The 14,149-nt window shown below is 43.9% G+C and overlaps 1 protein-coding gene across 3 annotated transcripts in view; it reads left to right on the top strand.

The window, feature by feature from the left end:
- The window catches only part of LOC106605885 (neuronal acetylcholine receptor subunit alpha-7), a 38,719-nt gene that overhangs the window by 3,185 nt on the left and 21,385 nt on the right, over window positions 1-14,149 (top strand). The window contains exon 1 of one of the 3 annotated variants that reach the window (XM_045698942.1): window positions 9,997-10,306. The exons of the other annotated variants lie outside the window; for them this stretch is intronic. Coding sequence (XP_045554898.1) covers window positions 10,255-10,306 — 52 coding nt within the window. The 5' untranslated portion in view covers window positions 9,997-10,254. Of the gene's footprint in view, window positions 1-9,996; window positions 10,307-14,149 lie in introns of those variants that run through there. 3 annotated transcript variants of the gene reach the window in all.

Raw genomic sequence — 14,149 nt, 5'->3', positions numbered from 1 at the left:
GCCATTTAGTATCAGAATCACCTTCATTCGCCAAGTACATTTACTCATAACTGGAATTTGACTTAGTGAGAAGGTGCTGCCAGCAATAGACAATATACAAACAGAATACAAAAGTCCACATAGACGTCATACAAAAAAACACAAATCGTAAGTCGCTGTGGATAAAAGCATCTGCTAAATGACTTAATGTGAACGTAAAAAACATTAAACATAAACTTGGGTCCTCTGTCCTGCTCAAAGTCACAGCGGATCAAACTGAAATACATCACTGTAATGTCCAGTAGGCTACAGTCAGCGCATCATATTATCATAAGTCTTTCAGTCAAGTATAGAAACAAATGGCCATTTTCAAACAAACCCAAACTCTACCCCTTGGCACATGCCTATTGGGGGTTTGGTAATGGACAATGCAGTTGTTGTTTGTTGCTTGTTCATGATATAACTACTGTATATATGCATGTGTTTTGTGATACTGGTTGAGTTATATATTAACAAACTGGGTCTCTAGCAGGTGTGTTGGAGTGTATAATGACAATCTTGTCTCATCGCTGCAACTTCCGTACGGACTCGGGAGAGACGAAGGTCAAGAGTCATGCGTCCTCCGAAACACAACCCAGCTGCCGCTCTGCTTCTTGACACAATGCCCGCTTAACTCGGAAGCCAGCCGCACAAATGTGTGGGAGGAAACACCATACATACACCTGGCGACTGTGTCAGCATGCATTGCGCCCGACCCGCCACAGGAGTCGCTAGAGCGCGATGGGACAAGAACATCCCTGCAGGACAAACCCTCCCCTAACCCGGACGACGCTGGGCCAATTGTGCGCCGCCCCATGGGTCTCCCAGTCGCGGCCGGCTGCGACAGAGCCTGGACTCGAACCAGGATCTCTAGTGGCACAGCTAGCACTGCGATGCAGTGCCTTAGACCACAGTAATTAGAAGTTATAATGTGTGGCTGTGCCAACCGTCATCAGAGCAGTGTTCAATACTGCTGCCTTAGTTTTTTGGCCCTCTCTCTTTTCCCACCATCCTTCACTAACTATTTTCTATGTGTTACTTTTTAATCCCCCTCTCCCCGCTCATGCTAGCCTCCACACTTCATTGCTCCCCTTCTCAATGGAAACTGAAGATGAGGAGAAATAGGGGAGGGGGAAGGAGAGAGAGAGAGGGATAGAGACAGAGAAAGTGAGAGGAGTCAAAAGACAGGGAGAAAGGTGGGTGTAAAGAGAGTGAGACGGGTAGTGTGTTGGGAATGGACAATTCCATGGTAACTGGCTCCGATTGTTCACTTAAAATGTATGCCAAACAAATAAAATGTTTTCAAAGTTAAACCATCTATATGCATAAGAACCACTTTTAACAATTTACTTTGAAAATTTGACAAAAACACATTTACTGGAAGAACTGTGCAGATGCAAAGTTTGATAACAGAATTTAGGTAAATCTATTTTTTTTTTTATGTGACCACCTTTTCCAAAAACTCTTAATTATTTTCTCAGAATTAAGATTCAAAGACGTCTGCCAAAAAAATGGGGTGTCAGCTATGACATGTCACCTTGAGTTTGAAAAAATCTATTTTGGTTATTAAACAACAGTAAGGGAAGTGGATGTACACACAGTAACAGAATTGCAGTAACAGAATTTCATCTTGGGTCCCTGATCTGAACTACACAGAAATTAATAAACCAAATTGTATTTGTCACATGCACCGAAATTATTGCTTATGAGCCCTTCCCAACAATGCAGAGTAAAAAAGAAACATTTATTAAAACCCAAAGGGAATAAAATACACAAGAATGAAGTTATATACAGGGAGTACCAGTACCAGATCAATGTGCAGGGGTAGGAGGTATTAGATGTAGATACATTTACTGTATGTAAATAAAGGCAGGGTAAAGTGACATCACAATATACAGTATAATAACAAGAGTAATAATTATGGATATGAATGCCATTCTCTTCATGGTGATGTATCCTAAATAGGTACACAAAGATATGACATATTTCTATCTTCCTTTGCATATTTGGTTATTATTTTACACACTAGATATTATTTTAATAAGCTCCGCCACCAAACAAGACCAAATTTGGTTGTCTGGACCGGACCAAATCTGAACCAATCATAGATGTCTATGTTTCACATGTTTGGACATCAATAGCACAGTAGAGCTCAGGGCCCTTAACTGCCATTTGTTTCCTATTCCTCGAAAGGGTTATTGGAAATGTTCTTGTGCAATTTCTTATGTTTCTCCTTAAGCAAACATTTAAGAAGAAATTAGATTCTTGAAAATAAAGTTATTGGATTTGTTCTTAATTCCAAGATAACTAAAACCCTTGTCTTAAACTCTGGGCAGTGAGATAATATGCTCATGAAAGAAATTGAACATGTTTAATTCACTCAAACTTCATATGAAAGTTTCAGTATAGATTATTTTAAACCCAATAACATGTTTTTAAACAGTAATCTCAGTAGGAAATATGCTAACATGATTGCCATTGCTAGCTGGATAACTAGCTAAATCGGTTGCCTAGCAACAAACATCTTAAGAAGATTCGTAGGAAGATATTTGAGGAGTTCGTAAGAAAATCATTAATTCTTAAGATATTGTTGAGTAATTGCACTTGCAAACTATTTTATGAACTTCCTAGTACCCCTGGTTGGGAACCACTGCAGGAGAGTATAGTCAAGTAGAGTATAGTTCAGTACAGTACAGTGCAGTAGAGTAAAGTAGAGTATAGCTCAGTACAGTACATTATAGTGTACTCAACTCTAGTGTGCTGTACTATGTACTGTACTGAACTCTACTCTACTGTACAGGAATGTACTTTACTGAACTATACTCTACTTTTCTTTACTGTACCGCAATTAACAATACTCAACTTTCCTTTATTGTACTGTACTGTGCTCTGCTATACTGTAATGTACTGAAGTATACTCTACTTGTCTTTAGTGTACTGTTGTGTACTGTACTGTACTGTATGTGATGTCCAAACTTGTTAAACATAGACGTCTATGATTGGCTCAGATTTGGTCCAGACATCTGTGGATGTTGAAATCAAGGCCGGTCCGGTCCGAACCAAAGGACATTGTCTGTGGGCCGTGTCGGTCGGTGCTGAGTGGAAAGAAAGGGGGCTCATGGGTAGGTGTCAGTAAGAGCCGGGAGAGGTGACATTAATTGGAGAGAGAGAGAGCGAGAGAGGCAGAGAGAGGGAGGGGTTGACTTTTCACACTCTTGCTTTGACCACCAGGCGACAGAAAGAGAAAGGAAACTGTTATGAGCTGAATATAACAGTATGTTAGGTGGAAGGGAGGACAGTAGCAGGTGACCTAACTGTGGTTTGTGACTACTATGATTTACCATTGTAGACAATTCAAATGCATATTGCATGACTGATTTTTCTGAAATTCCATTTCCGGTTTGGTAACAGAATTTAATAATTCATAAACAAACTTGATATCAGTAAAAACACTATAATTCATCGATAGGCCTACCTTTACTTGTTACTTCTGTGAACTTTTATTATCCTCCCTCTGTAATATTCATATGGGAATACATACTGAATTATAATTGGATGCATTTTACCGCCGTATCATACTGTGCGGTGATTGGTTAAGACCACCCAGACGGTTAGGTCATGGGCAGTTGATCGTGGTTGGAGATAGGCTAACATGTAGTTGTAGCTAGTTAATAAAGAGTTATGTTAAGAAACATCCTGTAGTTCTGCGTTTTATTATTTTGTACAAAGTGTACAAAACAAGACATGGTGTCAGAGTTAATGGTCTAAAAGATGGATTTTTCTGGAGTTCCTTCACCTCGAATGGACTGGGAGTCTACAAACTTACCCGATGCATGGCGTAAGTACAAACAGCATGTGGAGCTAATGTTCACGGGTCCTCTGAAGGAAAGAGGAGAAGAGGAAAAATGTAGCTACCTGCTCCTCTGGATCGGTGAAAAAGGGAGAGATATTTACAACACATGGACACTTACTGAGGCTGAATCAAAGGTACTGAAAACATACTACGATCGTTTTGAAGCATATGTTGTGCCGAAGACTAATACAGTTTTCGCTAGGTACAAATTCCATGAGAAAGTACAGGGAGCTAGCGAGTCTTTTGAACAGTTTGTGACTGAGCTGCGTCTGCTTGTGAAAGACTGTGATTATGCAAACAAGGATGAGATGGTCAGGGACCGTATTGTATTTGGAATACACTCACTGCGAGTGAGAGAGAAACTTTTGAACGTTGGGTCTGAGCTAACGCTGGACAAAGCTATCGACATAGCCAGATCTCACGAGCTAGCACAGGCTCAGATGAAAACCATTTCGCGCGGCAGCACGAGCGCATCACGTGAACAAGCAGTGCACGCAGTCAGGCAGACATCAAAGCACACCTCCGGTGCCCAGAGAGAGCGTTTCAGAACGGAGAGAGACATAACTCCAAAACAGAGCGACACAGACTCAAAATGCCCCAAAACATGTGGATATTGTGGATAGAAAGTGCATGGCGAACAAGGAAATTGCCCAGCTAAAGGCAAACAGTGTACTAAATGTGGTAAATGGAATCACTTTGCAAAAGTGTGCAGAGCTTACCGTGGAAAAACAGTACACACAGTGAGTGAAGATGAAATGTCAATCAAAGAGTCAAATGATGATGAACTGTTTATTGATTCAGTGACACAGAAAAGTCACATATCAGAGACAGAGCAAGCCTTTGCTGACATTGAGATAGGAACACAAGGCACAAAGCTAAAGTTCAAACTAGACACTGGTGCACAAGTAAACATTATTCCTCTGAATAAGTACCGCAGCTTGACATCTGAGTGCGAGCTACAGCCCACCATGCGCAGACTGACTGGTTATGGTGGTGAACAGCTCCCAGTAAAGGCACATGCACTTTCAAATGCAAATACAAAGAAAGTGACATGATGTTGGACTTTTACGTTGTTGACACTAGAGCACCTGCAGTGCTAGGTCTTAAAGCATGTTTAGACATGCACCTCATCAAGCTAGTTTTATCAGTAACAGCACCAGTAGAGACAGAAAATGTACTGGAGGAGTTTGCTGATGTCTTTACAGGAATATGATTATTCCCAGGAGAATGTACCATTCACCTTGACCCAGACGCAACCCCTGTGGTCTACCCACCGAGAAAGATTCCCCTTGCTCTCCGTGCCCGTCTGAAGAAAGAGTTGGAGAGCATGGAGCAATCTGACATAGTCACCAAGGTTACAGAACCGACTGACTGGGTAAACGCGTTAGTGGTGGTGGAGAAACCACGCACAGGCAAGCTCCGAGTATGCCTCGACCCAAGAGACTTGAACAAGGCTATCAAACGGCCCCATTACCCTTTACCGACGCTAGATGGTATCACGCACAAGCTAGCGGGAGCACGCTACTTCAGTGTCATGGACGCTAGATCAGGCTACTGGGCTATCAAGCTCACAGAAGAGGCATCTAAGCTCACAACATTCAACACACCGTTTGGACGCTACAGGTTCCGTCGCCTGCCTTTTGGGATTATCTCAGCCCAAGACGAGTTTCAGCGAAAGATTGACGAAGTATATGAAGGCCTCGACGGAGTTGTGGCAATTGTGGACGACATCCTTGTTTATGGTCGAACCAAAGAGGAGCACGACCGAAACCTCCGCGCGATGCTGCAAAGGTCCCGCGAGAGAGGAGTCCGGCTCAACCCCGAGAAGAGCACAGTCAGCGCTACAGAGGTCAGCTACTTCGGACATCTTCTCACAGCGAATGGAATCAAGCCAGATCCACAGAAGATCTCAGCCATAAAAGAAATGGAGCCACCAAAGAACCGTGCAGAGCTGGAAACAGTGCTTGGCATGGTCAACTACTTAGCCAAGTTCGCACCCAGCCTCTCCAATGCTAATGCACCCCTGCGTCAACTGCTAAAGCAGTCCAGTGAGTTTCTTTGGGACAAGCAACACGACATTGCTTTCCAGAATGTGAAAGACTTGATCACGAGAGAACCAGGACCAATCCTTGCCTACTACGACCCCAACAAAGAGCTCAGACTCCAAGTGGACGCGTCGAAGTATGGACTAGGTGCAGTGCTACTGCAAGAAGGAAAGCCCATCGGCTACGCTTCCAAATCTCTCACAGACTGTGAAATCAACTACGCTCAAATCGAAAAGGAGCTGTACGCCATTCTGTTCAGATGTAAACGTTTCCATCAGTACGTATATGGACGACAAGTCATTGTGGAATCCGACCACAAGCCCCTTGAGTCAATCATGAGGAAACCACTAGCTGCAGCCCCGCCAAGGCTACAGAGAATGATCCTTCAACTACAAAAATACGACTTCACAATCACTCACCGTCCAGGCAAAGACATCCCTGTCGCAGACACACTCTCCAGGAAGTTTCTTACCTACAAGGACAGCAGCCTCAGTGAGGGCATGGACATGCAAGTGCACACTGTGTACAGCAACTTACCAGTTAGTGACACGAAACTGAAGGAGATCCAAGCTGAAACAGACAAGGACTCACAACTCACACAGCTGAGGAAAGTCATACAGGATGGATGGCCTGAGGAGAGGAGAAAATGCCCTCAGAGCGTCTCAGAATTCTGGAACCATCGTGATGAACTATCACAGATCAACGGAATCATTTTCAAAGGAGAGAAAATCATTATTCCTACCAGTCTCAGAGAAGAGATTTTGACAAAGATCCATGCTGGACACATGGGCATGGAAAAGTGCAAACAGAGAGCACGGGACATTTTGTTTTGGCCTGGAATGTGCAAACAAATAGAGGACATTGTTGGTAGATGCACCATCTGTCTTGAAAGACGCCCCTCAAACACCAAAGAGCCAATGTTACCTCACTGTATCCCAGACCGACCCTGGCAGGTTGTGGCAACCGATCTGTTCACCTGGAACAACGAGGACTACATCGTAACAGTGGACTACTACAGCAGATACTTCGAACTCGACAAGCTTCACAGCACCACATCTGCAGCTGTGATACACAAGCTGAAAGCAGCCTTTGCCAGGCATGGCATTGTAGAGACTTTAATATCTGACAATGGGCCCTGTTACAAATCAAATGAGTTTGAATCCTTCACAAAAGCATGGGAGTTCACACATGTCACCACAAGCCCACATTACCCTCAAAGTAATGGCCTTGCTGAAAAATCTGTGCAGATTGCTAAATCACTCATGGACAAAGCAAAAGCAGACAAGAGAGACCCCTACCTCAGTCTCCTTGAATACCGCAACACTCCAGTTGACAATTTCAAATCACCAGCCCAGCTGTTGATGAGCCGCAGACTTCGCTCAACCCTTCCCAGCACCAACCAGCAGTTGCAACCTGAGGTTGTCAGCTACAAGGAAATGCATGAAAAACGTGCACAGAGACAACAACAACAAAAGCGATACTACGACAGGTCAGCTAGACCACTGCCACCACTGATCGACGGAGAGTCAGTTAGAATCCAGGAGCATGGCCTCTGGAAACCAGCAGTCGTCATCCAGCCAGCTGACACTGAACGTTCATATCACGTCCGCACAGCAGAAGGAGCAGTGTACCGCCGCAATCGTCGTCACTTACTGAACACAAAAGAACAACACACTGATGAGATGAACTGTTCCCCTGAAAGAGAACGTGATGGACTAAACACACACACAGCACAACATACACCACACTTACCTGCAACACCACAAGAGCTGTTGACTGACACAGAAGCATGCTCAACATCATATCGCACAAGGTCAGGAAGAGAGGTCAAGCCCAGAGCTGTCCTAGACCTGTGAAATGTCAAAGGGTGTAGGCGGATCGCTGCCCTGAAAGAGTTCCAGACTGTAAACTTGTTATTGAAAGTTGACTTGACATGCTTTGATTTTGTATTTGTTTGAAATGTTAAGATGTAATTTCTACAGTGAAGCTGAGTTGCTGAGAATCCCTTGTTTGAAAAGTAACAGTATGTTGGATCATTGTTTCAGAGTCTATGTTGATTCAGTTGGTGTAGTATGCAATATAAATGGTTACTTACCTTGAGTTCAAACTACAGAGCATGTATCCAAAAGAAAAGCTTAGAATATGTAAAACATTTGTATTTTGTTTAAAAGAAGGGGGATGTAATATTCATATGTGAATACATACTGAATTATAATTGGATGCATTTTACCGCCGTATCATACTGTGCGGTGATTGGTTAAGACCACCCAGACGGTTAGGTCATGGGCAGTTGATCGTGGTTGGAGATAGGCTAACATGTAGTTGTAGCTAGTTAATAAAGAGTTATGTTAAGAAACATCCTGTGGTTCTGCGTTTTATTATTTTGTACAAAGCGTACAAAATAAGACACCCTCCTCATGAGGGAGAGAAATAATACAATATCTGAACGATACGTGGGTTTTTGGTAATGGAATTTCAAGGCACAAGGGCATTGTTTCTTAAACTTACAGAAGGCAGAAAAAAATTATACTAAATAAAATATAAATGTTGATATTAGTTGGCAGGGGTCTTCACTTAAGACTTTTTCTGGTAGATGTTTTCTAAGACCCCTTTTCCATCTTTTAGACAAGAAATCAAAGCCTTTGTTTATGCCACATTTTTGGGATGGAAAATGGTTGAAAAATGTATATATGCCTTAATTCCTAAAAAATATAGACTCATAGTTTTCATTTGACACCCAATTTGACATGTTCCTATGAACTTCACTTGTTGGTCCTCATGGGTCATTTAGCAAGGAAATTACCGAATGTATCAGGGCAATTCTCCCTCTTTCACACAGTCTCTCCATCCAGAACATAGTCTCTCCATTTGTATCAAAACAGCTTATTGCTTTCCTTCCTCTCTTCCCCTTTCCTCTCTGACCTCTCATTCGCCGTTGCTACTAACACCTGGCTCACTACCTCTCTCTACACTCTTAGAAAATGAAGATACTATCTAAAACTTAAAACGGTTCTTCGGCTGTCCACATAGGAGAACCCTTTGAAGAACCCCTTTTGGTTCAGTCCAGTCAATTTTTTCCACACCAATCTCGACAAGCAATTAATGTATGGACCTCACTTTGTGCACAGGGACATTGTCATGCTGAAACAGGAAAGGGCCCAAACTGTTGCCACAAAGTTGGAAGCACAGAATTGTCTAGAATATCATTGTATACTGCAGCGTTAAGATATCCCTTCACTGGAACTATGGGGCCTAGCCCGAACCATGGAAAACAGCTCCAGACCATTATTCCTCCTCCACCAAACTTTACAGTTGGCCCTATGCATTCGGGCAGGTAGCGTTCTTCTGGCATCCGTGAGATGGTGAAGTGTGATTCATCACTCCAGATAACATGTTTCCACTGCTCCAGAGTCCAATGCGCATGCTGATCTTAGGCTTGTGTGCGGCTGCTCGGCCATGGAAACTAATTTCATGAAGCTCCCGACAAACAGTTCTTGTAATGACGTTGCGTCCAGAGGCAGTTTGGAACTCAGTAATGTGTGTTTTGCAACCGAGGACAGACGATTTTTACGCGCTATGCGCTTCAGCACTCGCCGGTCCTGTTCTGTGAGCTTGTGTGGCCTACCACTTCGCGTCTGAGCCGTTGTTGCTCCTAGATGTTACCGCTTCACAATAACAGCACTAACAGTTCACCGGGGCAGAAATGTGTGCAGGTGACGAACTGACTTGTTGGAAAGGTGGCATCCTATGACGGTGCCATGTTGAAAGTCACTCAGCTTGTCAATAAGGCTATTCTACTGCCAATGTTTGTCTATGGAGAGTGCATGGCTGTGTGCTCCATTTTCCACACCTGTCAGCAACGGGTGTGGCTGAAACAGCTGAATCCACTAATTTGAAGGGGTGTCCACATACTTTTGTCTATATAGTGTAGTTCTACCTGGAAACAAAAAGGGTTCTCCTATGGGGACAGCCGAAGAACCTTTTTGGAACCCTTTTTTCTAAGAGTAACTACGGCCTCTTCTCCTCTTTCTCCCTCTCTCCCTCCATGTACCTCTCTTCCTGTGTTGCTCCCAGCTTCTCTCCCTCTCCACCAATCCAAACTCCCTTTTTCTCCCTCTGTCTTCCTATGCACTCAGCTTGTTTTTCTTCTTGCCTCTCTGCCTCCCTACCCTCCTTCTCTTCCTTGTCTCTCTCTCTCTTCTCTACGTCTGTTGCTGCCTGGCTTGCTCCTGACTTGTCCTGCCTCCCTCCCTCTCTATTCCACTCTACCCTGCCTCTCTCTCTCCGTCTCTGTTCTTCCCCATCTCTTTCTCTGCTCTCTATGTTCAGTAGTGCAACATGAGGCAGTCTGTGGCTATCTGTCTGCTTGGACTCTCAGCTCTGCTCCACGGTGAGTGACTTTCATGTTCTCTCTCTCTCTCTCTCTGTATGTGTGAGTGTTGTGTATGTGTTTCTACGTGTACGTGCAATATGTGCAAGTCCATTGATATATGAGAACTCAACCGCACAGTTCCAGCTGCATAGCAGAGAGAGAAGAGAGGAGAGGGAAAGGAACAGAGAGGGAGGAGAGAAGAGGAGCAGGAATAAAGAGAGACAACGGAGAGGAATGATCACAGAGCTTACAGATTAGGATGTTGTTCATCACAGTTGTAAAATCCAACCCTCCTGTCTTGTTTAATCCATCATCAGTTGATGTGTTCCTCTCTGCACCAGCAGCAGTATCTTAGATGGCTAACATCTTGTGACTGTATATTGATTTGTACCATCTTGTGACTGTATATTGATATAGTACCACCTGGAATGCTCTTTCTGTGGGGTGATATTCACCAGAGTAATACATTGCAATACAACACAACAAATGAATCTCCACAAAGGCCGTTTACAAGCATTGTGGTACATAATAGCATATTACATACAAACGCAACATGCTGCTATAAAGACTGTACTCTACTGTATGTGGGTCTACATTACATTCACTAGTTTTATATATTTCTTAATTCCTTTCTTTTACTTTTAGATTTGTGTGTATTGTTGTGAATTGTTAGATACTACTGCAGTACATGCTACACCTGCAATAACATCTGCTAAATATGTGTATGTGACCAATAACATTTGATTTGATTTTTAGTTAGACATTGCTACCGAATTTCAGCAACTGCACAGATACATTAAGTCTGATACAGTTGTGAAACAGGAATGAGTGAAGTCAGTCCACGATGGAGCTGCTAGAAGTGAGGTTCCTGGTCCTCCTGTCTGTCTGTCTGTCTGTCTGTCTGTCTGTCTGTCTGTCTGTCTGTCTGTCTGTCTGTCTGTCTGTCTGTCTGTCTGTCTGTCTGTCTGTCTGTCTGTCTGTCTGTCTGTCTGTCTGTCTGTCTGTCTGTCTGTCTGTCTGTCTGTCTGTCTGTCTGTCTGAGTGGAGGGTTTTAGTGTTTAATGCGACACTATTTCCAGTGTGGAATAGATCAGACGTTTTAACGGCCACAGAAAGACTAGTCAATCCCCTTAAAGGTAGAGTCAGCGGAATGACGTTGCACGAGCAGCACCGCAGATATTACGATGAGCAAGATGCAAGACTTTGCTCTCACACAGTCACACACAGTATCTGCTTTTGTGCACAGGTTCGCTTCACGCTATTACAATGTGGTAGCCACTGAACCAAAAGAGGGGTTTAGCCTCACTCTCCAACATTCTTAGTTGTTGCGGAAATTGACCCACTATGCTGTTTACTTTGTTCAGCTACGTCGTATTGCTGACTCTAGCTTTAACAATTAATGGGCCTGTCTGGATACTATCTCCCTCTCTTCACTCTCTCTCTTCTTGATTATCCTCATTCTCCTTCTCTCGCCTCATCTTTCTCCCTCTTCACTCTCTCCTCTTGATTCTCCTCTTTCACCCTCTTTTCACGTCCTGCCTCTTCCAGTTATCTATAAATCTCTGTACTCGTTTTCAAAGCAGCTTTGTTTAAAACAATTTGAAACCGTTCCATTCAGATGATCTCTTCTTTTTTTTGTGTATTTCTTCTCATCATGTTTTTATTATTCTCACTCCCTTCTGTATTCATATCTTCTTCTCCTACAGCTCATCTCTTCCGCCTGTTTTAGATATTCTTCATCTCTATCGGTGCAATCATATCACTTTCGTTCTAATCCTTTCTCTATATATTTCTCTCTCTCATTTTTCCAGGGGTGCAACTTTCACTGGGGGCGGAGGGGTAATGACACCCCCACATTCTGAAAATGCATTTTTGTCCCCCCCAGTTTTATCATTGCACTGTGATACGAAAAACAACACCTGTGTGCTTTCGGACTATGCGGACACCTTAGAGCAGTTGGGTAGGCTGTTTGGAGGTTTAAGCCAGCTGGATTTAGGACCACGCGGCCACCACAGAGCAGGCTGGCTGGACCAGCACTGGAAAGTTGAACAGAGACAGATGCTGTCAGTCCATATGTGTTGCGCTCTTTCTCCGAGTTGTAAAAGCAAGCAGAGCAGAAACTGACTACTCTTTACTCTTGACTTATGTACAATTGAAGTCGGAAGTATACATACACGTTAGCCAAATACATTTAAACTCAGTTTTTCACAATTCCTGACATTTAATCCTAGTAAAAATTCCCTGTCTTAGTTCAGTTAGGATCACCACTTTATTTGGAGAATGTGAAATGTCAGAATGATAGTAGAGAGAATGAGTTATTTCAGCTTTTATTTCTTAGATCACATTCCCAGTGGGTCAGAAGTTTACATACACTCAATTAGTATTTGGTAGCATTGCCTTTAAATTGTTTAACTTGGGTCAAACGTTTCGGGTAGCCTTCCACAAGCTTCCCACAATAAGTTGGGTGAATTTTGGCCCATTCCCCCTGACAGAGCTGGTGTAACTGAGTCAGGTTTGTAGGCCTCCTTGCTCGCACACACTTTTTCAGTTCTGCCCACACATTTTCTATAGGATTGAGGTCAGGGCTTTGTGATGGCCACTCCAATACCTTGACTTTGTTGTCCTTAGGCCATTTTGCCACAACATTGGAAGTATGCTTGGGGTCATTGTCCATTTGGAAGACCCATTTGCGACCAAGCTTTATCTTCCTGACTGAGGTCTTGAGATGTTGCTTCAATATATCCACATCATTTTCTTCCCTCAGGATGCCATCTATTTTGTGAAGTGCACCAGTCCCTCCTGCAGCAAAGCACCCCCACAACATGATGCTGCCAACCTCGTGCTTCACAGTTTAGATGTTCTTCGGCTTGCAAGCATCCACCTTTTTCCTCCAAACATAACGATGGTCATTATGGCCAAAAAATTATGTTTTTGTTTCATCAGACCAGAGGACATTTCTCCAAAATGTACGATCTTTGTCCCCATGTGCAGTTGCAAACCGTAGTCTGGCTTTTTTATGGCTGTTTTGGAGCAGTGGCTTCTTCCTTGCTGAGCGGCCTTTCAGGTTATGTTGATATAGGACTCGTTTTACTGTGGATATAGATCATTTTGTACCTGTTTCCTCCAGCATCTTCACAAGGTCCTTTGCTGTTGTTCTGGGATTGATTTGCACTTTTCACGGCGTTCTGGATGAGTTGTAGGGGTTGAATGGCACAGGCAGGGAGCCCAGCCAACAGCGAGTTGCAGTAATCCAGACGGGAGATGACAAGTGCCTGGATTAGGACCTGCGCCGCTTCCTGTGTAAGGCAGGGTCGTACTCTGCGAATGTTGTAGAGCATGAACCTACAGGATCGGGTCACCGCCTTGATGTTAGCGGAGAACGACAGGGTGTTGTCCAGGGTCACGCCAAGGCTCTTAGCACTCTGGGAGGAGGACACAATGGAGTTGTCAACCATGATGGCGAGATCATGGAATGGGCAGTCCTTCCCCGGGAGGAAGAGCAGCTCCGTCTTGCCGAGGTTCAGCTTGAGGTGGTGATCCGTCATCCACACTGATATGTCTGCCAGACATGCAGAGATGTGATTCGCCACCTGGTTATCAGAAGGGGGAAAGGAGAAGATTAATTGTGTGTCGTCTGCGAAGCAATGATAGGAGAGACCATGTGAGGATATGACAGAGCCAAGTGACTTGGTGTATAGCGAGAATAGGAGAGGGCCTAGAACAGAGCCCTGGGGGACACCAGTGGTGAGAGCACATGGTGCGGAGACAGATTCTCGCCACGCCACCTGGTAGGAGCGACCTGTCAGGTAGGACTCAATCCAAGAGTGAGCCGCGCCAAAGATGCCCAACTCGGAGAGGCTG

This window comes from Salmo salar, chromosome ssa02 (genome assembly GCF_905237065.1).
Source record: "Salmo salar chromosome ssa02, Ssal_v3.1, whole genome shotgun sequence".
Classification (NCBI taxonomy): domain Eukaryota; kingdom Metazoa; phylum Chordata; class Actinopteri; order Salmoniformes; family Salmonidae; genus Salmo; species Salmo salar.
This window is presented reverse-complemented; position numbering and strand designations above follow the sequence as displayed.